This window comes from Procambarus clarkii, chromosome 88 (assembly GCF_040958095.1).
Source record: "Procambarus clarkii isolate CNS0578487 chromosome 88, FALCON_Pclarkii_2.0, whole genome shotgun sequence".
NCBI lineage: Eukaryota > Metazoa > Arthropoda > Malacostraca > Decapoda > Cambaridae > Procambarus > Procambarus clarkii.
The window spans coordinates 21,823,256-21,851,064 of NC_091237.1; the positions used below are offsets into that span (position 1 = coordinate 21,823,256).

The window sequence follows — 27,809 nt, forward strand, 5'->3', positions numbered from 1 at the left end:
CACGGCATTGCTCGATGTCGGGAGTGGCGCCACAGCACACAGCAGAGCGTGGTGTCGGTGCCACAACAGAGCATGGTGTTGGTGCCACAGTAGAACGTGGTCTGTGGCAAAGGGAAACAAACAAAACAAGGACCCGAAATCTATCGATATTATAAATGGGGTACCTGTAAACGTGGGATATCCAGAAGAACAAATGGAATATGTAATTACAATCATCTTAGAAAGTGCAGAAACCTCCTTAGTACAGGTAAATGTACCGAAAGCTGTGAATTTTTTCACCCAGAACTTTGCAAGTACTCCTTAGATAGGAAAGAATGCTTCAACACTGAATGTCCAGCTTTTCAAATAAGAGGTACCAGACGAATAAAACTGACAGACCGCCACTATGAAAACAGTCATAACTCTTTTGACCAGGATGATTTTTTAGCAAGAGGGGGAGGAGAAGAATGACTAAAAATGCCAAGACTCTACCACCAACTTGATCAAATGCTAGAGAGGACACAAACACAGTGGCCTCCCTACTAGGGCCTCAGATACCTGATACTCAGATACAGTGCTTGGATAGTTTATCAAGTACAGCATTCAGCACTTCCACAAGCACAATAACATCATTTTTATTTGCCAACATCCAGGGTATAAAAACACGCAAATCTAACAAAGTTCATTTTATAGATGGCCTCCTACATGAGGCAAATGCAGTGCTTGCAGCCCAAACGTAAACCCACACAAAGGACTACCATGATGGTGAAATATGGATCTCAGAGTACAATCTTTTCAAAGTACAATCTTTTCAGGAAACACAGGCTACAGGGTGGGGTCAGCCTGTACATCAAAGAGACAATCATCTGTTCTGTAGGCATCCTTCAGTCTCGGGAGACTATGGAGTTGCGCCCTAGTTGTCAATCCTGGTGCAGCGTCTGGTGTGACTGATGAGGCCAATCCGAGAGTGGCAGTCCATCCCACACCGAGCACAAACGAAGTCCGATTCTGGTCTGTCTTCCTGGTTACCGGCTTTCCTTCTCTGTCTCTTTGCCTCTGATTTCTTGGCAAGTGACTCCTCGAACTTGGAGAGACCTCGTTGAACAGACTGCCTCCAGGCTGAACAGTCTGCAGCCAGTGTCTCCCATATAGCAAGATCGACGTCCATGGCTTTCAGGTCCCTTTTGCATACGTCTTTGTACCGTAGCTGGGGCTTGCCTACTGGACGCTTTCCCTGCCTCAGCTCTCCGTACAGGAGATCCTTGGGGATCCTGCCGTCGCCCATTCGCACAACGTGCCCGAGTCAGCGCATTCGTCTCTGTTTCAGCATTGTGTACATGCTGGTGATTCTTGCTCTCCCCAAGACGTTGTTGTTTGTCACCTTGTCCTGCCAGGTGATGTCCAAGATGTGTCTAAGGCAGCGCATGTGGTAGGCATTCAGCTGTCTTTCCTGACGGGCGCGGAGTGCCCAAGACTCACTGCCATAAAGGAGAGTGCTCAGGACACAGGATCTGTAAACCTGAATCTTAGTATACTCAGTTAGCCTATTGTTGGCCCACACTCTCTTTGTCAGTTTGGACATGGTAGTAGATGCCTTACCGATGCATTTGTTTAGCTCCATATCAAGAGAGAGGGAGTCAGAGATTGTGGAGCCCAGGTACACGAAGTCGTGAACGACTTCCAGTTTGGAATCAGAGATGCCGATGTCAGGTGGGGAGTCCACTCCTTGTCCCATGACTTGCATTTTCTTCAGACTGATGGTGAGTCCGAAAGCCTGAGAGGCCTCGCTGAAGCGGGTTATGAGCCGTTGGAGGTCTTCAGCTGAGTGGGCAGTGACTGCTGCGTCGTTGGCAAAGAGGAAGTCGCGCAGACACCTCAGCCGAACCTTTGTCTTGGCTCTCAGCCTGGCGAGGTTAAAGAGCTTTCCATCCGACCTGGTCCGGAGGTAAATGCCTTCCGTGACAGATCCGAAGGCGTGCCACAGCGTAACTGCGAAGAAAATCCCGAATAGGGTTGGAGCCAGTACGCAGCCCTGCTTTACTCCACTTCGGATGTCAAAGGCGTCTGATATTAGGCCATCAAAGACCACGGTGCCCCTCATGTTCTCATGGAAAGATCTGATGATGCTGAGGAGCCTGGGTGGGCATCCGATCTTGGGGAGGATCTTGAACAGGCCATCCCTGCTGACGAGGTCGAAGGCCTTCGTCAGATTTATGAAGGCTACAAAGAGTGGCTGCTTCTGTTCCCTGCATTTCTCCTGCAGTTGTCTGAGGAAAAAGACCATGTCGATGGTGGACCTGCCAGCTCTGAATCCGCATTGTGATTCTGGATAGACTCTCTCTGCAAGTACTTGGAGCCTCTTCAATGCGACTCGAGCAAACAGCTTTCCGACAATACTGAGGAGGGAGATTCCACGGTAGTTGTTGCAGTCGCCCCTGTCACCTTTATTCTTATACAGTGTGACGATGTTGGCATCCCTCATGTCCTGTGGCACCTCTCCTTCTTCCCAGCAGAGGCAGAGAATTTCATGCAGCTCCATGAGCAGGCTACCTCTGCAGCACTTCAAGGTCTCAGCAGAAATGCCATCTTTGCCAGGAGCTTTACCAGAAGCAAGGGAGTCTAGGGCATCGCTGAGTTCTTCCAGGGTCGGTTCGCTGTCGAGCTCCATTAACACAGGCAGACACTCAATGACGCTCAGGGCATCTTCGGTGACCACATTGTCCCTGGTGTATAGCTCAGAGTAGTGCTCGACCCAGCGCTTCAGCTGCAGTGTCTGGTCCTGAATCACCTCGCCAGTGGCAGATTTCAGAGGAGCGGTCTTCCTCTGGATTGGGCCGAGGGCCTGCTTGATGCCGTCATACATTCCCCTTACATTGCCTGTATCCGCTGCAGTCTGTATCTGGGAGCAGAGCTGGAGCCAATAGTTGTTGGCACATCGCCTAGCGCTCTGCTGCACTTTGCAGCGGACGGCCCGAAGGATCTGTAAGTTGCGCTGACTTGGGCAGGCTTTGTAGGCTGCCAAGGCGTTTCTCTTCTCTTCGATTACAGGTGTCATCTCTTCCGAGTGAGCCTCGAACCAGTCTGCCGACCTGCTGGTCTTCTTGCCAAAAGTGGAAATGGTAGCGTTGAACACAGCTTCTCTGAAGTGCTCCCATCTTTTACAGGCAGTGACCCCAGCTGGGCCAGGGAGAGCTTCCTCGAGCACGTGTGCAAAATCTTCCACCTTGTCCTGGTTGCGGGTCTTGGTGGTGTCGATGCGAGGTCTGCCCGCCTTTTTCGAGTGATGAATCTTCTTTGGTTGCATCTTGACCCTGCTACATACCAGGGAGTGGTCGGTGTCACAGACAGCACTCTGGTAGCTACGCGTAATCTTGACGCTGGGTAGACTTGCACGCCTGGTAAGAATTAGGTCAAGCTGGTGCCAGTGCTTGGATCTGGGGTGTCTCCAAGATACTCGGTGTTGAGGCTTTGTGCCGAAGAACGTGTTGGTGACACAAAGACCATGAAGGCAGCAGAGTTCTAGCAGACGTTGCCCGTTCTCATTCATCCTTCCTATGCCGAATTGACCCAGGCAAGTGGGCCAAATGTTGTGCTCGGCACCCACTGTGGCGTTGAAGTCGCCGAGGATGAACAGTGGCTCCTTTACAGGGATTCTCGCTATGACTCTGTTGAGGTCATCGTAGAATTTTTCCTTTGCCTCTGTTGGAGAAGTCAGGGTTGGTGCATATGCACTAATTACATTGACTGGTCCTGTTTGGGAGTACAGTTGCAGAGACAGAATTCGTTCGGTTTCCCCCATCGGTGGCATAATGTGTTCCAACAGTGCATTCCTGACGGCAAATCCCACACCATGTTCTCTGGTCTCATCTGGAGGTTTTCCTTGCCAGAAGAAAGAGAAGGTCCTCTCTCTCACAGATCCTGATCCTGGGAGCCTGGTCTCTTGGAGAGCAACAATATCCATCTGCAGCTTGCTCAGCTCCCTATCGATGATTGCTGTTTTTCGGGCGTCATTGATTTCTTGCAGGTCGTCAGAGAAACCTGGTGTCAGTGTCCTGACGTTCCATGTGCCCAGCTTTAGGGCAGTTGATATTTTCTCCTTTGGTTTGGTATTGCTTGGTGCAAAGTTGTCGGGCCGCTTGTCAGTTTTCACCCTAAACCCCACGCACCCAGTGAGGTTAACGGACCGTGGCGAGGCAACACCTTATTGGCTGGGGTTTGCCCAGCTTGAGGCGGGCGGTAGCTGCCCAGTGGGGCGTGATGACCCCTCCCACCGTCGGAAGCAACCCCTGGCGTCACACTCTTCGCCAATCGAGCAGAAGACTTAAAACTGGTAGACTGTCGCTTCCCGTGTTGGTTCGACGCTGTGAGGCGAAGCTGGAGTGTCCTCTCCAGGGCGCAAAGCCTGGGTAGGTAGATATGGAGGAGAAGCTGTTACCCATGCAGCAGGTCCCCCCTCTCCACGTTGCTGAAATTATCCAATAGAAAGGCAAATGCCAATACGCATGGTTCCAGCAACGTTGCAGGAGCTGCCAGAACAAGGTCGACGTCAACAACGAACTGCCTTAGGGGCTCCAACTCCGGATTTTTCCTCGAGGTTGACTCCTGAAGCCTTCCCGAAAAAAGGGTATGGCCGCAAGGCAGCGGAGGTTTAAAATCAGGGTTTTCCTTCCCCTAGATGGGCTGCCTTCCCAGGCTATCGAGTCCCATCTACCCGGAGCAGCTGGTTTTAAGGCGCCAGAGGCACGCCCTCGCCCCTTCTCCTGTCGGTAAAAGCAGTTCCGCCGGACTTAGACTAAGCCACCTGTGCAGGCCAGGAGTTGGACTTGGTTGTCAGAGGCTATTTGAGACGCATGCCGTATAGGAGCATTTTATAGGTCATGGGAGCTCGTCCCCCATTACCACCCCCTGGCTATGACAGCCCCTTGGAACAATCATCTGTACTGAGCTGCTAAACACTGCAGTGATATGGTGGAAGTGCTGATAATCAAAATAGAGATCCTAAATGTAGTTATTGTTCTTGTATATAAGTCACTGGAGGCAAATCCTAAGCAGTTTCAAGACAAACTAATGAAAATAGAACACTGCTTGGAAAACCTCACAAATCCAGCCCCAAACATCATCCTGCTTGGGGATCTCAACCTATGGCACCTGAAATGGAAGCACTTAGCTAGTACAGTTATATCAGAGAATATCAGGAAGTAGCCTAAATGAACAGGCACATGCAAATGACCTGCTACAGATGTGCGACAGATTTGCCTTAAACCAGCAAATAGTAGATCCAACTAGAAAGGAGAACACATTGGAACTCATTTTCACTAATAATGATGAATTGATCAGGAACATAATGATTACATACACCTGTTACTCAGATCACAACCTAATTGAAGTTCTGACAAGCATGGGGAGTAGACCTGCACATCCAGTCTCAAGTCACAGGGGAGGAGAATGTAGCAAATTCATCTTTAATAATAAACAGATTAACTGGGAGCAAATAAACCAAGACGTGACAGAAATAGGCTGGGAAGAACAACTAGAAAATGCCAACCTGAACCAGTGCCTGGAAAGAATAAACTCAGTAGCTCTAGAAATATGCTCAAACCGCATACCCCTACGAAAAAAAGAGGAAGAGGTGCAAACTGAAACGGGAACGGCGTTCCCTCTATAGGCGAAGAAAACTAAACGCAGAACAACTCGAGAGTCACATCCTAACTCAAGAACGATGAAGAAGGCTAGGTAAAGAAATAGAAATTAATGAACTAAAGTTAAAAGAATCATATAAAATTGAAGAGAGAAAAAGGCCATCAATGAAATAGAGGGAAATCTGAAATATTTTTTCTCCTATGCAAAATCAAGATCAAAAACTACATCTAGTATCAGGCCCCTGCAAAGAGGAGATGGAACTTTCACAGATGACAACAAAGGATTGAGCGTAATACTAAGGAATCAATATGACTGTCTTCAGCGAGCCACAAAACACACTGAAGGTTGGTAATCCAAATGAATTTGTCATGGATGTGATACCAACATCAAATCATGTATCAGATGCCACCCTATCCCACTAGATTTTGAAGAAGCCATAGACAATATGCCTATGAACTCTGCACCAGGGCCAGATTCTTGGAACTCTATATTCATCAAGAACTGTAAAAAACCACTATCGCAGGGCCTTTACATTCTTTGGAGACAGAGCCTAGATACTGGCATTATCCTTGACATACTAGAAACAGCAGAGATAACATCACACATAAAAATCTTTGAGAGAGTCATCTAAGAAGTGCTAAGAAGAAAGATCACAAAATATATGGTATTCCAGCATCTCCATAACCCTGGACAACATGGCTTCAGAACAGGGCACTCTTGCCAATCACTGTTGCTGGACTACTATGACATGGCATTAGATGCCATGGAAGACAAATTTGTCAAGAAACAAGCAAAACTCTAATGTAATTTACACCGATTTTGCAAAAGCCTTCGAGAAATGTGACCATGGTGTTATTGCACACAAAATGCGTTCAAAAGGAATTACCGGAAAAATAAGCAGATGGGTCTACAATTTCCTGACTAAAAGAACTCAATGTGTAATCAAGAAAATAAAATCCAGTCCATCAACCGTGAAGAGCTGAGTCCCTCATGGTACTGTGCTTGGGGTACTCTTTCTCATCCTCATATTAGACATAGACAAGGACACAATCTATAGTAATGTGTCTTCCTTTGCAGATGACACTAGGATTTTTATGAGAGTAGATAACATAGAGGACACGGCTAACCTCCAATCAGATGTAAATCAGGTCTTTCTATGGGCTACAGAAAATAATATGGCATTTAATGAGATAAGTTCCAGCTCATGCGCTTCAGAAAAAAAATGGAAATATAAAAACGGAAACCACATGCAAAACGCAGTCAAATCATAACAGAACAAAAAGGCAATGTAAAGGACTTAGGTGTTCTCATGTTGGAAGACCTTACCTTTAAAGAAGATAATAAAGTAGCTATCACAACTGAAAGAAAAATGACAGGTTGGATAACAAGAACCTTTCACACTAGAGATGCTGTACTGATTATGATACTTTTTGAGACGCTAGTGCTCTCTAGAGTGGAATACTATTGCACAATGACAGCCCCTTTCAAAGCTGGAGAAATTGCTGACCTGGAGAGTGTGCAGAGATCCTTTACTGCTGGAATTCACGCAGTAGAATAAAGTATTATGATGGACTAAAATGCCAAAATCCGCATCTCTTGAGTTTGAGTATTCTATTGTGCAATGAGTTTCCTATTAAAACTCATTACAAAGTTTTAATAGGAAACATTGTCCCCCAAGCACTATTGCACAATTACTTGATACTATATGGATTGTGGAGAACTGTTTAGAATGATCTTTAACACTTGGCTATATTTGTCATGTCATGTCAAATACCTGCACGCCAAATGCTCAAAGATCCTTTCTTTATTGAGTGTTGTCACGTACCTCATGGGGTTGTGGATAGGGAAACACTCCTCCAGTTAAACTTGCCTCGTAGTACTTTCAGAGCTTAGTAAATTGGAATCTGGTAAGCAGAATCTCCATTATATTGACCTTTAAAGTTAATTCCTAATTGGGTTTAAAAGGTTATACCGAATGAGAAACTCAGATTAAATAGTGTAACACTAGAAATGTTGTTATTCAGTTTGGTTGCGTTAAGCACATACAAGGACTACACATTACCTGGCATTCCAAGATTTCTCTATACCGTACCTTATGCTATAAACTTTGCCACAACCCTGTGTTTTATTGATTTAAATGGCCACAGGATGCTATTAGTTATCCACTGTGCGGACAGGTGGGCTGACTCTGATGTTCGTTGACACCCGTATTGTGCTTCAATTTACTCGCGAGGAGATCACTGTCACTGAACTCGTCTGTAGGAAATATCTCTATTTATCTTGGATCATTCATAGTATAAGACTTGGGAGGGGGGGGGGGTAGGAGAGGGCTGTAGTGTTGTTTGTCGTGGCCGTCAGTTGTTCGTGGTATATTAGAGTCGAATTGGTTCTAGAAATATTTGTGTTGGCCAGTGTTGAACTATTTCGAAAGCAGCTATGTTTTTCTAAAGATGGGTGGGGGGTCTCTGTGCTTAGATACAGTAATCTAAGTGGATACTTAGATTATAAAGTAGAATAACTACCCTCTTTTCCTTAAAGTCAAAAGGTTGCTTGATTATTTCTAGGGTTTTGTTAGTATATTTGTTTTAACTGCAGCAACTTTTAGTGGATGACGGATTCTTACTAAAAGGTCCTTTATTTCAGCAATATGATTCATTGTAATGTTAATGTGGTAGGTGTGATAGGGATTGTTCTGGCACACATGCAAGGTCTTGCAATGTTTGGCAAAATCTCCTTAATGTAAAAGTCTTGTAACCATACCTTGAGGTGTTATGGAGGCTTAGCAGCCTGGTCGTCGACCAGGCCTCCTGGTTGCTGGGCTGGTCAAGTAGGCTATGGGATGCAGCTGCTCGCAGCCTGACATATGAATCACAGCCTGGTTGATCAGGTATCCTTTGGAGGTGCTTATCGAGTTCTTTCTTTAAACATTAGTGGAGTTTGTGTAGATCTTTGTAAAGCCTGGGTCATTTTTGTTACTTTTCTCTATACCATAAATCTTGGTGTTGTTTGTAATGATTTGTCATTGAAGTGTATGATACTGCAATTTCCAATCATTTATGTTTAGGGTGCTATGATTTGTTTGGTTTTATCCTTCGTACCAAGAATTGTATGTGGCTGTTATTGTCTTCTCGGTCTTTCATATGGTACGTTGTCAAAAGTTTTAGCAAAGTACATGTGTACTACATCTACTGGAAGTCCTTTATCTGAATAGCTGGTTGCCATATCCAAAAATATGTAAGTACTGTAGGTTCATTAGGCAGAGTTTGTTTATAACGAACCAATGAAGTTGATTTTGGAAGATTATTGAATGTGAAATTGTGAATGATTCCGTGTCAGGATTTTCTTCATGAACTTGTAGATGTGAGGTCAAGAGTAGTTTTCTGCTTAGTTCTTTCAAAAGTTTGGATAACATCTGTGAAGCTAAGAGGTTAAAGTGGCAATACATTTGGCTGGCAGTTCATTTAAGAGCTTTGGTTTAATTTGACACCTGGGGTTTTCCATGTTGGTTTGTAAGGCTCTTCCTGTTTATGGTACTTGTGTATATATCTGTCCTTAATTAGTTCTTATCAGCTTGAAACATTTGTGGTAATGGGATGTTGTCTGGTGTGAATAATGTAGTGTTCATTCAGGTTTGCTGTACTTATTGGCTATTAAAATTTGTCATCTCTAAAGGGTCCTACCGTATTCAATTTTGGTTTTATAGACTAGTGGAGATATATAAATTGGGGTTATGCCCTATCGAATTGTGGTAATAGATGTTCACTTTATAGGTACAGGTATTCAAATACAACATGGTCCCAGTAATGAGATTGATTATAATGGGCTAAGGTGTTTCATTTATGTATATAAAGATATGTAGAAACTGTTGCATAGATACTTTTGTAATACATAACATGTCTTAAGACACTCTTGCATGTTTAGCATAGTATACTTTGCACCTTTAATCATTCAATCTAGAAAATATTTAAAATTTGCATAGCCTTAAATCGAGTTTATTTGTTTTGGAAGTGTAAAGTTAGTTACTAACTAAAGTATCATATTTCAAAGCTTATTAAAATAGTTTGCCATTTCTTTAATAACTAGAGTACCATGTTATAAGCAGTTACTTCATATCTGTGCCAAATTTCTGATACTAATTTTTGTGTGCAAAATGCCAGTCACTAATTAACTTTAAAGTCTAGTAAATTTTTGGTAACTTTTACAGATGTCATTGTCAAAGACTTTAGTAGTAAGAAGAAGTTGCAATCATGATTGAATGCAATGCCTAACTTCAGGATAAAGTATAGAAATTTTCATTAGAACTTTTATTAATGTATATATAGTACAAGTGTCAGACCAGAGGTAGTATGGAAACAGGAAATTCCATAAGTATTTATATTTTAATAATACAATCTTCAGAAGAAAGGAAAATAACTACTCCTAAAGATGTATTATTAAAATACAAGAGTACTTTAGGAAATCTTGTTTTAGACCTTCCATGGTTTGACATCACATTAGTGACAGTATAATATCTAATTGTGACTATTTTCCAGGTTGTGGTGAACTGATGTTTCAAGATGCCATCACTGAAGACTATAAGGGCAGAGTAACAAGGACAGCCACCTGTAAAAAATAAAAATATTACTCAGGGACACTCATTTTATTACCACCTAAGCTTAATAGGTTACAGCAAAAATCCTAACTGCCTATCTTTTAAGATAGGCTCCAGCAGGCCTATCCCTGCTGTATATTTTAGTGCAGCACTTGTTGACTGAATTGGTAGATGCATCCAGACATTTAGTGCCTGGGCAATGTACAGGGCTCTTAACAGCCCTGACCATTTGCCCAGGCACTAAACCTCTGGACACATCCACCATATCAGTCAACAAGTACTGTAAATTAACAATGATTGTATCATTGTTAAACCCTACCTACATCCCTACCCAATGCACTTCTAGTCCATCCAATAGATGGGTACTAGAGCATAGCTCTGAAAAAGCCAGGTCAGGGAAATCTGCAAGACTGCCTGGTCCCCTTCTATGAATTGGGGTAGGATCAGTACAAACTGCATTATACCCTGCTGGTTGCTTTGAGCAACCTTGTAACAGTAGGACATGGTTACACATCTATAAATGGACTAGATCAAATAATTATTAACTTTAACTGATATAGCTAAAACATTAATGTCAGCTCACCACTATTTAGTACTGTAGTTCCTTTTGCAGAGTTGAACACTAAGCCAGTCACTCCTTTAGCACCTGGAACACAAGTTCAAATTAACTTTACATTAAATAATCTAACTGGAATATTTTGACAGATTCAGAGCCACATTACTTTTAATCTCACATAATCTGTTATCACTGAAATTTACTTTAATGTTAGCCTATAATCTAGAAACATTGCTAGTCAACTCAAAAAAGTTCACATTTCAGACAATTTTCATGAAACTTGCACATAAGGGTGCTCAGCCACAGATGGCAGCACAGACTATTTTCTTGTTTATTTAATATGTTTAAAAATTAATTTTTGACTAACTTACAGGGGCATTAGGTTGGTGGTGTTAAAGTTGTTCAATGTCAACCAATATTATTTGACTAGTTGTATATGAAGTGCTGAAATTGTCAAATTTCAGTACTGCAGCATAAATAGAAAGACTTGTTTTTTCAACATTTTTATTTACACATTTTCAAGTCTAGAATTCAGACACATTACCATATAAAGGACCTTGTGATATAGAATTTCCTAATACAAATGTTCCAAGTTTATGCAAATATGGCATGTTTATTGCCATTATAAATTCAATAAATGAACTAGCAAATGTAGAGACATGCCCTCCACATATACTGTGTAAATTTCATGTAAATTGAATAAAAAATCAATCAGTTTTGTAAACATTTGTGTCAATTTAAAAACAAATAAAGTCTAAGGTTCTAAAATCTGTGGCCAAGGTTGACCAATTTTCTCCAAAATTGGCATCCTTACAGATAAGCTTACATACAGTCAGGTGTGTAAGTGATGCAAATCACCCTAAGAAAATTGAATAAAATATTTCTTAAAATTCCACTTTACCTAATTTGATATTTTAATATATGCTTGTGATAGCAGAGTCATACCTATGATTTCAGTTAACACTATAATCAATTTTGACCATTTTGGCATAATTTTCACAACTTCAATCTTTTTTTCTCCCTTCCTATTTATGCTACAATGATGAAACACTTATAGAACTTTTCAAAAAGGTTGAAGTCTTAGGAGTTTTCATTTATTGCATTTTTGGAACCTAATGCCCCCTTAATTTACACAAGTTACACCTTAAATGTAAAGTGTATGTCTAAACCCCTAGGTTTATTTATTGATTTTATAATGGCAATAAACATGACTGATTATTTGTATTAGGAAAACTATAGACTTTTGGAAACTAAGTTATGAACCTTTATTATATGCTAATGTATTGGAAAAGTCTTTCAATGATCTCCGAAAGGTTTATTTTTTCACTAAAATGTGAAAAATTTAACAAATCAATAATCTCCCTTTCTATTTACACTGCAGTGCTGAAACTAAACATTTTCAGCCATTCTCATATACAACTAGTCAAAAAATATTGTCAACATTGAACAGCTTTTCCAAAACCAAGACAATGCCAATTTTGCCCATCTACATTTAAGATTCATTTCAGATTATCTTCAGCCATAATACTATAGATTTGTAACCTAAATATTCTGCTTTAATACAACCAGATTCAAACTAAAAACGTCATTACCACTCACAATTCTCATTTTGAAGTACAAAAAACCTTCCACTCGAGGATGAAGTTACACTTCTGATTCCATATTCTGCAAAACAAATTACTTGTTAACGATCATTTCAATCACTAACTTTATAAAGGAAAAGTACCATCACTTTAGATTGAAAGCTGCTAACGAGGATTTTCATTCATGAACACCCTTTTAAATTACTGTATATAAACATGAAACCAATTTCTAGGATAATTAACAACCAAGCAGTTAAAGTTATTTCAAGAAGACAAAAATGCCCATAAAATTAACTTTTGCCCTTTAATTTTCACATCACAATCTTTACTTTGTCATGTCACTTACCAAAATGTTTCCAGGAACATCTTCATACTGAAGTTTCATTGTTGCAAGGACCTTCCATAACCTGTCGTCAGAACAAACCATTAATAAAGTTCTTTACATAGCAATTTTGTTTAACTACCAGTTTAACACTTCCCATAACTAATTTAAATTTAAAAAATTAGACAGCTAATGACATTAAGTATACATTTATGGTTTACATAAAACAATACAATTGGTTGTAAAGATATTTACCAACATTGATACAACAATTACATTCATGAAATTTCTTGTGGAATATTGCAAGAAACCCAACCTTCAGCAACATTTTTCCATAACTTATATCAATAAAAATTGATTTTTTTTTCAAATCTAAACCTTTGTCTGGCTTAGGAAGTTAATAACTTCCTAAGTGAGAAAAACATTAGATTTGAAGATATCACATTTATATAGGTTACAGAACATTTTCACCAAATTAATGCTTTCTTGCAATGTTCAACAAGAACATACCCGAACTATAATGGTACCGTTTTTTCAACATTGGCAAAAATATTTACAATATTTTTATTAGAATAAAATCTCGTGTAAACTATAAATGTATACTTTAAATGCCATTTGCTTTTGTCTATTTTAAATCATGTTCATGATTGTCAATCCCTGAACCACCATGTCAATATGCAATTTAGATTCTTAAAATAACCCATTGCACCAACTACCAATATCTTTTTTCCCAGAATACAGCCTGCCAATTCTTATCCAAGTACAAAATTGTGCTGGTGATCATGCTACAGTTAAGTAGCAGCCAGTTATTCTATATTAATCATACCTAATCTCCTAAAGTGGAAAAAGCCCTGCTTACCATTATAGAAGATTGAGCAGTGGAGTTGCCGAGTATCTGATGCACACTGCTGGCGATCATATTACATCCAATCAATGTTCTTTATATAACGGTAAACACTGTTCAACCACCTGTAATATAGTAATGCACTTAACAACCCTGTCAATCAACCACAAACTTTTTACCGTCTTATCACTGATGTAAGGTCAGTCCAATCTTCTACAACGTACAAAGTCAACCTTCATTAAACACCAAACATTTAACATTCAATATAAAACTTATTCTTTGCACAAGTAAACCAACCCATACTCAAGGCCAATGCCACTCATCCACAATGACATACAACTTAAGCCATCATTCCTGTATACAAATCCAACTGATGCTGGACAAACTAACTACTTGCCACCAAAGTTACTCCCCAGCCTGACTTCACAAACCAAACCCTTGCTCCTAACTAATTCTAGCCCATTTTAAACTTCTATTAGTACCTCACTAAACTTCCTCCACTAACACCGGAACTAATAGATTTGTTCCCATTTCCAGCCATATGTTAATAGCACCAGTCACTACTCCCGGATAATGAACCCTTAACCTCTTATATGAGGTGTTAAAATACCTCGCCTGGGACCCCCACAACCAACATTCACTCACGTACTTCACTTTCCGAGCACTTTAATACCATCGCGCCCTTCGTCGCCTAATTAGTATTAGTTGATAACCTACTCGTGCAAACCCCACTATACTAGGTACACAACTTACTGTTGCCAATGCCTAAAGTAGGGCCAATGACACATTTGTCATATTTGCGTTGGTTTATAGTCAAAAAATTATAGGTGTACACTAACAGCTGCCCCCCCAAGCTACGTAAACTTTGTACAAACCTTCCTACAACGCATTAGATTTGTTACCATTGATGTCGGACTAAATTACCAGTAGGTACTTAATGAGTAAAACTAACTACCTTTGCAGGCGATGAGTCACAATAACGTGGCTGAAGTATGTTGACCAGACCACACACTAGAAGTTAAAGTGACGACGACGTTTCGGTCCGTCCTGGACCATTCTCAAGTCGATTGTGAGACCATTGGACCATTCTCAAGCCAAATCAAGTCGATTTAACTACCTTTAAGTACAAACATTTTCTATAACAAAGTACTTCTAAACGTAAAACCTATGAAACAATCTCATCGAGACTAGTCAGTATTAGTCAAATTAACTTAATGTTTTACAATATTAAAACAAACTTCAATAAACATTCACCTAAACATTTACTCAACTTACACTTCAATGCAACAAGAATCGATTTTACCTCAATGGGTTGCAGCAAATAGTCCATCGCTCCACAGCACCACTCTCTGCGACTTACTAATCACAACTATGGTCAAGTGTCAACACGTGGCCACACATCACCTTGTTGGCCAGGAACAGAAAGACTGTCAACTGGCCGTGACAGCCACATATGTATGAGCCAGTAGGGCAAGTCAATTAGTAGTCTGCTGTCAATACATAGATGGCGCTGACAACATGACCAATACGCGTTCCTAAACAGCTAAAACGCTGATTTTGTTAATTACAGCTGACACAAAAAAACAATAACTGACGTTCAGAAGGCTGAAAGCACTAATATAAATAATTTTGATATATTTACAACCGAGAACTGTTTTATGTGCGGACAGCGTGAAATATCCACCAATAGTGTGCCAATGGAATTAGCAATATTTTGTTTATTTCTTGCTGATTTATGTATACAATAGTTCATACATTCTTGTACAAACACCAGCATGCATAGCGTTTCAGGCAGGTCCTTAGTGCTAATTGTCCCCGGAATACGACCCGCCAAATCGTTTAACAACTCATTGCTGGATGAACAGAGCCTACAGTTAAGGATTGGCACCCAGTCAATCTTCCCATAGGAACCCAGGCCAAAGCGCTCTCAAAACTCACTTTTGTATTATCACTTCGTCACGGAGACTCTTGCTGGGATATGGTTACTTATGGAAGATAGCTGCAGGTAATGATTAGTTATTCATCCAACTGTGAGTATTCCAATTGTAAACTTGCTCTGCACTGACTATGGACACACCAAGGCAGTCCAACATTATATTAGCAAATCAACTGAATTTACACGAGGGCCGCTAACTTATTGTCTATTGACTTATAGAGGCCAGTTATTGTACTCACCTAGTTGTGCTTGCGGGGGTTGAGCTTTAGGCTCTTTGGTCCCGCCTCTCAACTGTCAATCAACTGGTGTACACAGTTTCTCGAGCTCTATGATATCTACATTTGAAACTGTGTGGAGTCAGCCTCCACCACATCCCATCCTAGTGCATTCCATATACTAACTACTCTAACACTAAAAAAAAATTATTTCTAATGTCTCAGTGACTTATTTGGGTACTCAGCTTCTACCTGTCCCCTTGTGCATGTACCACCCGTGTTAAATAATTCATCCTTGTCTACCCTGTCAATTCCCCCTAATAATTTTGTATGTGGTGATCATGTCTCCCCCTTACTCTTCTGTCTTCCAGCGACGTCAGGTGCAGTTCACGCAGCCTTTCCTCGTAACTCATGCCTCTTAGTTCTGGGACTAGTCCGGTGGTGACATATACCTCTGAACTTTGTTCAGCTTCGCCTTGTGCTTGACAAGGTACGGGCTCCATGCTGGGGCTGTATACTCCAGGATTGGTCTTACATATGTGGTATACAGGGGTCTGGAGGATTAATCCTTACACAAGTTTCTGAAGGCAATTCTGACGTTAGCCAGCCTCGCATACCCCGCCGATGTTATTATTTTGATGTAGGCTTCAGGAGACAGGTTGTCTAATGGCCTCGATGAGGACAGGAAGCCGGTGGCTTGTCAAATGCCCCCCCCCCCCTTTTTCCTAATGTCCGAATGCATAGTTATCAATGATCTTAGATCAAATGGCACGAGATGCTATAAGCTCTGTTACTACTTCATTCACTAACATATATTGGACCACATTGTAGTGTTCTACTTGACGTTTGTTAGTGCTGACTATTACCCTACTCATATACCATGTATTTCCGTGATTCCATGTATGACTAACCATCCTGTGAGCTGGGCATATCAGATGAACTTTTAGCTACCTCTTTAACCACTCACTCACTCACACAACCACTACCACTCCGTAACCACTCACCAAGATTGTGGTAGTCTATATAAGTTGGTTAAAAATGAATTATTCAGCGTTTTGGCTGTTTTGGGCCGCTAATTGGTCATGTTGTCAGCGCCATCTATGTTTTGACAGCAGACTACTAATTGACATGCCCTACTGGCTCATACATATGTGGCTGTCACGGCCAGTTGACAGTCTTTCTGTTCCTGGCCAACAAGGTGATGTGTGGCCACGTGTTGTGACACTTGGCTGTAGTGGTTTGTGAGCCGCAGAGAGTGGTGCTGTGGAGCGATGGATTAATAGCTGTATCGTGTTATCTGTAAGTTCAGTAAATGTTTTGGAGATTCTTTATTTATGCTGTATAGTTGTAATACTGTAAAAGTTAAAAGTACTATTAAGTATGATTTGGTGAAAAGGGGCGAGAATTGGTAGTTTTAATCTTGGAAATACTGTACTGCTAAAAATGCTTATTCAGGTATGAGTACTTTCATAATGAGAACATAATATTGAAATTTTAGAGCTAGTACATGCCATATACCCTAGTTACTGTTTCAACCAATGACAAATGGTTTGTATTTAAATCTATAGTCTCTATTGCTAGAGGGAAATGGATCAATTAGTTTTTTATATTTAATCGGTTGGTTTTAGTATTGAGGCGGGTATTTCCCAGATTCAATGTATGACTAGTACAGTTCTCTTAAAATGACGTTCCTAGTTTCATACTAAAAGTGCTTTTGACTGGGTCCGTCCCAATCTCTCATAAAAAAATGGTGGGTCAAAAGTGAAATTGCGGGTAAAATTACTTTTAGACTTGTCTAAAGTATTTGGACAAATTCTAAGTTGACAGATTAATTTGTAAAAGAGCCTGGGATTAGAAAAGTTAACTTTCTAGGCGACGTGGTACTATATCCTTAAGTTAATTCCTTGCAGGAATTTTTCTTTGAATAGCACATAGCATTAATTTTTTAATCTTGTAATGTAGGGCACTTGCTTTTTAAACTATTAACTTGGGTATTTGTATAAAGTTTCTTTACTTCTTTAAATCTTAAGTTTGCTTAACTTTTAACATTAATCTATTTATAAATTGCTTTTTCATAAATCATAGTACCTGTACTTAAAGGGTTGGGTGAAAAGTAATGTTCATAATGTAAAGTAAAACTACAGTAAATGGTTCTAAATATACCACAATACAGTACTTTGTTTCCTACAATAAAGTGCAACATATTGACTGGCAGATGTAATTAAAGTATGAAATTTAAGTTTTTAAAATTTATTCCAAGATTCTAGAAATAAAGTTGGAAGATTTTGCTTAAATTACAGAATATTGAGTGATGGTAAACTATAATGTGAATAGTTATATAAAGTGTACCGTAACTGGTAAAGATAATTTTATGATTATCTATACAGTATCATGGGCAGATACTCTACAATGCTGCTTAAATATACAGTAGATATTAATGTAAATGTTTGTAACTGCCAAGTTATTGTAGTTGTGGACCAGAATCTTTCAATGCAATTAAATTTTGAAATGACTAGTAAAAAAGTTTTTTACTAGATTAGTATTGCTTAAATATTTGAAATTCTACTAGAATGTAGCTTAAATATTTTAAATGCATCTTGTTTTCTAAATTAAACGGTTCACTAAACTTGTAAAGTACTGTACACCAACTTTTTAAATGTTTTTAAATGTTCCTAACTTTGCCAAAGTTATTAATTTGGCTTTTTTTTTTTCAGGTGCCAATGAAGATTACATCAAAGCATGCCTAAAGTCTTATACTCTGCCAAATTCAACTGAACTTTGAGCTGAATTGAATGTTTTAACTGCATCAAATGTAAAATTTTAAAGACTTGACTCCTACTGTTACAGGGTTCCACTGAATTAATGCTGTTTAAAATCCTACCACATGGAGGAAGGGGACCAGGCACTCCTTCAGCTTTCCTGACAAGAGCTCTGCTGTAGTACCTGTCTAATAGATGGACTCAAAGTACATAGGTTTAAGAAAATTGGTAGCTTTAACAATGATTAAATTCATGGGGCTCGTTCAAAATGGATGCAACCAGAATATTGGTGCTTAGAATGTGATGTACAGGGCTTTATGTGAAGTATATGTAAAACGTTCTTACCACTAAATTGATGAATGTTATGCACTTTCAGCCAACAAGATCTGCATGAAATTCAGTAAGGGGTAGTAGAGCCTGTCGGTGAGAATAGATTAGGCATTAGTCCCCATCTTATACTTGCCGATAATCCTTGGTACTCGGTATTTTACCGCTACCGCTTTCATCTTCAGTGATGGCATCCATAAACATAAGTTTACCACAACTTTAACTTCTGTAGTGTAATTACTACAGATCACTGTATAAACATATTTTAATAAATTTGTTAATGGAAACTACTTTATATACCTGGTTAATCCTGTAACTAGGAAAGGTAAAATATTTAGGAATTGCTGCTACTAATTCGGTCATGTCTCCAGATGTCATTGTCGAACACTATTAAATTTATTTCATTGGGAGGGGGGGGGGGGGGGGGGGATAAATTCTAATTTAAAAAAGTACTTTGAAATAATTTTAGGGTATTGGGACACTGCCTAATGGGCTAGGTTGTTTACTAACTTCCTATGGTCTAAAAGTATGGCCATACTGTTAGACCATGTCTGTTTTGCCATGTTGTACTTGCTGTGTTTCACTAGGTGAAGGGTTGTTCCCTCTAAGATTTTAGACCTGGCCTATTATACCACTATTTCATTGAATCTAGTACATACTAGAAATCATAATTTATCTTTTAAAGAATCTTATTTAATTTTAAGCTGCATTTAGTATGAACCTGGAGAGTAAGATACTCGCTCCAACCTCACATTACCTTGACTCTTTAGTAATAATTGGGAGCTATATTTTCCCTAATTACAGGTAACATTTCTCCCATCCTATGAGAGGAAGATAAGGTAGTCCAATAATACAGTAAGCATTAGAGAACCCCATAGCAAATGGTACAATCTCTAGTGATTCGGTTAACTTTGGTATAGATGCTAGTTACACCTCTTCACTCAAATGTAGCACTTGGCATGTAGAATTCTAATCGACCCAAAGAGGCTAAAACCTTGACAGAGCAGACTAAGACTGCATCGAACTACAATGCTCTCGTTCCCCATAGTTTAGAAACTAGAGATGCCCCATCGAGCTGCCACGCTCTCCTGCATGGCTCTGCTCTAAGTTCTCAATGTCTGACACTGCCAACAAAATAAATGAAACTCTCTAAACTGTCTACCAAACATAATTGTACGTGACAAACCCATCCCTGCCTTTGTGGCGGTGCACAATAGAAAATTTACATTTGTACATTAAAACGGTGGTTACAATCTGTGCTACAGCTTAGACCAATAGTCTTTTGTATGACCCTCTTTCCTGTGTAACAATACCAGCATTATCCTTGTTTTAAGACTAGCCAGTAATTGGAAGATTTAAATTAAAATGTGATAACACTTGCCTAAATGTTAACAGTAATAACTCACCTTGTGGTCTGTGCCATCCTGTGCTGTCCCACAAGGTCACCATGTCTGCTGTGCTCAGTCCCACAAGGGCTCCGTGCTATCCTCTATGCTTGGTCTCAAGGTCTCAATAAATTGATTGCTTTGGTAATTTTTCACATTACCCTGCCAGTGTCTAAAGCTAGACACAATTATTAATGGCAAGTTCATTTCAAGTTGGCCTCTAAAGGCATGATAGCTGAGTTGGCCAAAGAATCTGCCTTTAAAGGAGAAATTGAGTATAAACTTGGATTGTCAATAAGCAGAGCAATAGTACACTAAGAACTTCAACAAAATCTTGTAGATCAAAGTGAAAGACACCAGTAATTTCATCTATCATACTAGTACTATTGTGCAAGAGGAGCCACATCTCTGGATCATTCAACAAAATCAGCACACTTCTAGGCTTGCTGTTTTGGGAATTTTCGTTATCTGCCAATGTAAACTGCGTCAACAAAATTATTCGCACACCCTGTCACTGATGGAGTGCAAAAAGACACGAGAATTCGGAGATGATTCTATTAAAAATGTTCCAAAAGATTTGTAAATATTTCATTCAAAATGATCTGCTACCAGATATCTTTTACTACCTACAGTTAGCCAAATATTCAGTTTGCTAAGTGATTACATGGAAAATACTAGAGGGCTGTTTAGTTTAGTTCTTATGCACCCCATACTCATCTTGTGGGCAGCAATGGAAAGACATCTTTGGAACATTTATAGAATTTTCAGAATTCGCATTGTCATTTTGCACTCCATCACATTGTGACACGGTTTACATCAGCAGATACAGTAATGAGAATTCCCAGAGATTTATAACAGTCTAAGCCAAGCAGTAGTAACATTCATATAGACATTTCCATAAGAAATGTAAATTGAATTAATCCATTCTACACATGCAAAAATGATTCACGATTCCAACTGACTAATCTGCCAATATTTCATTCATTTTAAAGTATCAAATTCATAGTATAGCAATTTGCAATCTTCCAATTTGACTTCTCCCTACTCTAATGGTGTAGGAGTATAAATAATGTGGATGTCATCGATGATGAATTTTCCAACCGATATGAAGTCATGGTTGTAATACTTCTAAGACTGATACTGGTTGTTTTGGGGCTCCCTTTGTAGTCAGTACATTTATTTATGATAGGGCTACAATATCCAAGAGTGGCATTGGTTCAAAGTTTAAGTTTATTTGGCAATTCTTTTGGACATTGTGGCCACTGGCCAACAGGTTAGGGTAAGGTAAGTAAAAAATGTGAATGCATTTTATTATTAATTGTAATGACATGTCCATAATGAGTGCATAAGACTTAGCACATGTACTGTATATGGAAGATTGCTTCAAACAAATCACATTCAACTACATTTATGTATCACCAAACATACAAATAATAAAAAATTCATTTGTTGACTCACGCTTTCATAATTCTCCAGAAAATACATCAGAACGTATTAGTGACCTTTCCACTTTCAGAAATGTCTCATAGAAGTAGGTAAATCTAACCCAAACAGCAGTAATCAAATATTTCAGGACAAGTATTGTTTGTAGTAACCTAAAAGGCTAAATGTTAACTAAAAATTTGCCATGACATACAATTTCCTACAAAAAATATTGAACATGAATTAATGATATACATCACTGGAAGACTTTCCCCAATAAACACCAAAATATTGAAATTACCATATACTGTACAACTAAGTAGTTGGCAGACCATAAAATTAAATTAAGTGGCATTTTGTTTCAAATAATTCACTAAAACCATACAAAATTATAGCAAGTGTTGAATATGGAAGTACACGATGCATCCATCGTAGAAACATATAGGCACAACCATGAGAAATGTACTACAAAGTTCATACTCATGTCTGCTGACTATTTTTAGTCCATCAGTTGTCTCCCCAAAGAATTCTACACAGCAATGCCTTAGCAAAGCACTGCAAGAATTTAACCATTAAAAGCACTAGCAGTGATGTACAATCATTTCTAACCGTTGACAAGTGTCATCACTGGAAGACTAGCAAAGTTAGGAACAGTATATTGATAATTATGCCAAAAATCACTGAAGTTAAATTTATCCACTTAAATTAAGAGATTCATTATGAAATTAACAGAGATCCATCATTGAATTACTTGTTAACATTACTAGCCCAACACGGACATTGCAAAGACATGCTACGCAGTGGCTCCCAGAACTGAGGGCAAGAGCTACGAGGAAAGGTTAGAGGCATTAAATATGTCAAAACTAGTAGAAGAAAAGAGGAGATATGATCACTACATACAAAATAGTAACAGGAATTGATAGGGAAGATTTCCCGAGACCTGGAACTTCAAGAACAACAGGTCATAGATTTAAACTAACTAAACAAAGATGCCAAAGAAATATAAGACAATTCACTTTTGCAAACAGAGTGGTAGACGGTTGGAACAAGTTAGGCAAGATGATGATGGAGGCTAAAACTGTAAGTAGTTTCAAAGCGTTATATGACAGAGTGCCGAGAAGACGGGACACCACGGGCGTAGCTCTCATCCTGTAACTACACTTATGTAGTTACAGGTTTACACAACACAATGATTATGCACATTCTCAATACATACTGTGCTGGAATACAAGGAGCCATATTACTGATAATGTAATCAAGATTTAGAATAATCTTTCCTGTACAAGCAGGACTGGAGATCTTTGCATCCCTCCCACTATCCTTACATTTCATCTAAAAGATACTCCAGAAATTACATAAAATAAATATACAGTATCGGGTAATTATTAAAATATAAATATACCACGTACTGTATTTTTATATATTAATAAAATGTGTGATTTTTATTTAAATAAAACTTCAAAATAACAAAAATCGCGATCAGTTGTGTAAAACGTACGTTCATCCTGCCCTGGCAATAAGCTTCGAGGGAAAATAATTAAAACGTGAAAAAATTATCCTATTTAAAATGTAGCACCGTTGCTTTCAAAAAAGTATTCCAAATACCAACATATCTAAACAGTTTACACGAAACATAGCCGAGAAAAATTTATTTATATTTCTGCTATATTGTGGAAGCAATATAGCAAGTCCTATAAGTAAGAATGTCAAGGCACTACCTGACTTAAGACTTCATTCATCTATTCTTGTCTATAAAATAAAGAAAAAATATTAAATTCCCTGACAATTCAATATGAAACTGGATTTGTATTGTATGTTAACTATTGTCAAATGAAGATGCTTCAATTAGTGAAGTTGGAAATTCCAACCTTACCACTAAAGGGTAGTGTGATCTGCACACCCTAACACCCGTCCCTCCTACACACCCATGCACGCACACACACACACACACACACACACACACACACACAAATACATATTGAAAAGATAAATTGGACACTTTTTCCAAAAATATAGTCCACAAGGCAAACTTGCATAAGAGTAAGCTTAACTTGATATATACTTTGTACAATTACTGTTCAAATATACAAACAAAAAAGCTATTCAAGCCAAATAACTTACACAGGTTTTGTTTAAAACCTACACTGCTCATCACACAATATGGTGAGATGTAGTGAGTATTCAATATCACATTAAATCAGTCACAGTACACAGGAGGAATATTCACCAGCCACTAAATTGCCTTAGTCAAGCACAGACATATATATATATTATACATATACTGTACAGAAATATTTCACATTTCAAACTTGTTTAAAGACTTAGAATCATTGCTGTACAATGACCTAACTGGTGCATGCTTATATAAAATTCTGTGTACTTAAAAAATCCAAATTACCATACGAATATTTACACAAAATGGTTAAAAAGAATTATATCAAAATCTCTCAATTTGAGAGAACACTGCCTTATGCAATTTTTGTCCAATCACGATTGATCTATATCGACTCCTTTCCTGTTGCTTATATACAAGGCTAGTAAATTGCCTCTAAATAAATTTTTTACCACAACTTACATTACTAAAAATACCTAATTTGCAAAAGATGAATGCTACATCTTGTATACCGTGACCTCGGGTGGACTGGCACTAAGAAGGACAACACGAAAAACTGTGATCTGAAGATACACTCAGAATGACTGGCAAGTCCCACTCATCATCAAATACACTTGCATTACTTCAGCAGCTGCAAGGTGAATGTAACAACTGGTGACAGATACTTTTAAAAATGTGAAATGTTGAAATGGTATATATCATGATTGGTATTAAATTAATTTTATGTGGCCAATACCAGTGTTATTCTAGCACTGAATATATAAATAAAAAATCATCGGATATTGGTTAAAAAATATTTTCAGATGGTGACACACTAGTACATTATCAGAAAGTAACACGTGACCTTAATCAAGTCAAATGGCATTGCTTTTTCTAAATGCACTCCATCTGCTTTTCATATTCATATATACTTAATTCTAACAAATTATACAATTTCTCAAATTTAAAAAACAACTAATCAATGAGTAAGGTTATATATATTTTTTTCTAACCTCTTAAGAAAACCTTGCAATAACCATACCATCCACATGAATAAAGTTCCAAAAGCAATGACTCATTAATGTGCTTTAAGTTCATTAAAATTGCCTTATCTCCAATTAAATAAAGTTTATGTACCATAGTAATACCACTTCCTGAAGGTAGTATTACCAACTTTACTGAAGTTCACTAATCACATTCACAGTTGTCCAAGTTTCAAATCTCCAAAGTGCCATGGATTCAGGTTAAAAATAATCATACAAAAAACAGCACATACAAACTGACTATCATGAGGCTGTGTCTATATTAAGTGTTTCACTCTTAATGCATTTCTGATTGACAGAAGCCAGTATAGTCATTAACTAGGAGGTTCTCTGAGGGCTCTTGCTGCTCCATCTCCTTGGCCACGGCAATGGCCACTCGTAATGCCTCGGGACAACACCTTGCACGTTGCGTTCAAACCGTGCGAAGAGAGGATACCACCATAACCTCTCAAAGAAGTTGTTTGGACCACCTTCCTGCAAATTAAAAACCTTGAAAGTTACAAATACAAATGCAATTTTGTTATAATATACAATACTGACAGTGTACTTGCCTAATTGTGCTTGTGGGGGTTGAGCTCGGGCTCTTTGGTACCTGCCTGTCAACCGTCAATCAACTGATGTACAGATTCCCGAGCCTACTGGTTTCTATCATATCTATCTTGAGGTTATCTTGAGATGATTTCGGGGCTTTTAGTGTCCCCGCGGCCCGGTCCTCGACCAGGCCTCCACCCCCAGGAAACAGCCCGTGACAGCTGACTAACAACCAGGTACCTATTTTACTGCTAGATAACAGGGGCATAGGGTGAAAGAAACTCTGCCCATTGTTTCTCGCCGGCGCCTGGGATCAAACCCAGGACCACAGGATCACAAGTCCAGTGTGCTGTCCGCTCGGCCGACCGGCTCCCATTTGAAACTGTATGGCATCCAAATCTACATTTGAAACTGTGTATGGCATCAGCCTCCACCACATCACCTAGTGCATTCCATTTCCTAGTGTATTTGTGTGTTGGGGCTTGTCATAAAAATAAAAAATAAAATCTATATATGTACACCCAACAATTTTCTTTGCTAACCAACTTAATCATGTAGTTGGATGAATTGGAGTATTGAACAAGTTTGGAATTTATTAAATCTTCATATTTGTTTTCTAAAGAGACCAGGGGCTGTAGAATTTGCCCCAAAACAGACCAAAGGGGTTGAGTTTGTTCAAGACCAGTTATGGTGGCTTACAAATTTGATAAACAAAAATTAATTAAAACATTAATACACAAATTATGCCCAATAAGGAAAAAAAATTGCCTGTCAGCTGCCTGTCATTAAGATCACAATCAATTCTTTTTTTAACCTCTTGTAAATTAATTAAAATCCTTTTGGATTTAAATAGAGTCCAACAAATTATTCATTATAGGGAAGTAAAATGTGGAATACATGCAGTGACATTTACAATAATATTTTATAACCAAAGACTTAAGTATACAGTATTAGCAATATCGACATCTTACCTTGAGATTTGCATTATTGGCCATAGTGTGGTACATGTAAAATAGTCGAGTAGTGATGTAATAAGCTATAAGACAGTCAACAGTGTAGTGTCCCCGGGCCAGGAGCACCATTACCACGCCAGTCACTGCCAGAAGAGCAAAACACCAATGCAGCAACCACCACCGCCTTGGAGTATCTGATGGGGGAAAACGGGCACGTGTTGACACACATAAGGAGAACAGAACTATTAACCTACATGTGGTTAAATATTATTTCACTTATGAGAGTGTCTGATGATTACAGTTCACAGGAATGTTGACTGCCATGTAGTTTTGCAGATATAAAATGGCAAAACCTGATTTATATTTTGATATGAACTAAAGTTGGAAAGTTAACACCCTAGCATTCTTTATTTCTATGATAGAAATAAGTAAAGTTGAGATAATGTTTGCTCTACCAATTGACAGAGGTTTACCAAGCAATTATTTGAAAACAATTTCTTGCACCATTGGCAAACCCTTCTACAATCCAATTTATAACCCTTGAATTTTTTTCCTAACATTGCAGAGATATCATCTGTAATACAATGCTCCCTCCAAAATCTGAGCCTCCATATAATGGATACCTCTTAAACAATGAATCAAATCTGTCACCTAGATATAGCCAGGACTAGAGCCTTTCAAAAGTTTGGCACCAAAGTCAAGGGATACTACCTACTGGGGGCAACAAGAGAGGTCAAGTGCTGGCCAATGCTAGAATGGGTGCATCATCCCAAGCCTTGCTACCCTTTTCTAACAGGATTCCTACTGCACTGTACATTCTTCCACACCAGTGCAAAGATCTCTCTCTCCTTCTCGCCCCAGCCCAGACAACCAACCTCCGAGGGTGACACCTCTGGTGGGTGGTCTGATGACCTAAATGGGTACCCTGTATTTGTCTCCTTCACATGTACAATGCTCAGAGAGGGGCAGATGGGTTTAATGCAATCCCAACCAACCGCTAGAAAGGACACGAGAAGAATTTGCCTTTCCCACTATGCAGGATTTGAAGACAGTTGTTCCACTATGTTCCACTCCAAAGGATACCTGATCAACCAGGCTGTGACTCATACGTCAGGCTGCGAGCAGCCGCGTCCAACAGCCTGGTTGATCAGTCCAGCAACCAGGAGGCCTGGTCGACGACCGGGCCGCGGGGACACTAAGCCCCGGAAAACCCTCAAGGTAACCTCAAGGTATGTCCACATGCCCATGCCTTGGCACCTCATGCAAACAACCAGGAATATGGTTACAATCCCTGTAAAATCAGTGTTTACTCTTCTATTAAACTTTACCTTGTTGCATCCTTTCTTTTAGTAGGGCATAGCAAGAAACTTGTTTTACTAACAAAGTAGCTACTGTAATCCCTCATGACAATTCTATCAACAGCCAATCTGACAAAATGAAGCAAGATGTATGGAGCATATTGCCACTGCTCTGTAATGGCTCAAATGGCTGTGGTGTTTTACCACAAATCAAATTATTTCACAGATGCTCATTAATCAAACTGACACAGAATTGCCTAAAAAAGCAAACTAGCACATTCATAATGGGTGTATAAGAATGAAATAAGACTACTGCCAGTAGATAATTAATAT

General features: G+C 39.2%; 1 protein-coding gene and 3 long non-coding RNA genes across 19 annotated transcripts in view; 2 read left to right on the top strand and 2 right to left on the bottom strand.

Moving 5' to 3' along the window:
* The window catches only part of LOC123745758 (uncharacterized), a 27,897-nt gene extending 17,649 nt beyond the window's left edge, over positions 1-10,248 (top strand). The window contains exon 3 of the long non-coding RNA XR_006771400.1: positions 10,152-10,248. This is a non-coding gene — a long non-coding RNA (uncharacterized lncRNA). The remainder of the gene's footprint in view (positions 1-10,151) is intronic.
* Positions 9,909-16,693, bottom strand: LOC123745759 (uncharacterized). 3 transcript variants are annotated; one of them, XR_011225745.1, is made up of 7 exons: positions 14,819-16,693; positions 14,471-14,632; positions 13,531-13,640; positions 12,696-12,756; positions 12,366-12,431; positions 10,794-10,856; positions 9,909-10,221 (listed from the first exon to the last, which is right to left on the bottom strand). It is a non-coding gene; the product is annotated as an uncharacterized lncRNA (long non-coding RNA). The 3 variants fall into 3 exon arrangements; XR_011225746.1 differs by having other exon boundaries at positions 14,791-16,693; XR_006771403.2 differs by lacking the exon at positions 14,471-14,632.
* Positions 16,694-16,814: 121 nt separating this feature from the next.
* Positions 16,815-19,039, top strand: LOC138359028 (uncharacterized). Its single transcript, XR_011225744.1, has 2 exons — positions 16,815-16,965; positions 18,381-19,039. It is a non-coding gene; the product is annotated as an uncharacterized lncRNA (long non-coding RNA).
* A 2,394-nt stretch (positions 19,040-21,433) lies between these two features.
* Positions 21,434-27,809, bottom strand: part of LOC123745757 (phosphatidylcholine:ceramide cholinephosphotransferase 2) — a 105,787-nt gene continuing 99,411 nt past the window's right edge. For all 14 annotated transcript variants that reach the window (XM_045726602.2, XM_045726600.2, XM_045726607.2 and 11 more), the window contains 2 exons: positions 26,197-26,372; positions 21,434-25,168 (listed from right to left, as the gene is read on the bottom strand). In XM_045726602.2, coding sequence (XP_045582558.1) covers positions 25,013-25,168; positions 26,197-26,372 — 332 coding nt within the window. In that variant the 3' untranslated portion in view covers positions 21,434-25,012. The remainder of the gene's footprint in view (positions 25,169-26,196; positions 26,373-27,809) is intronic.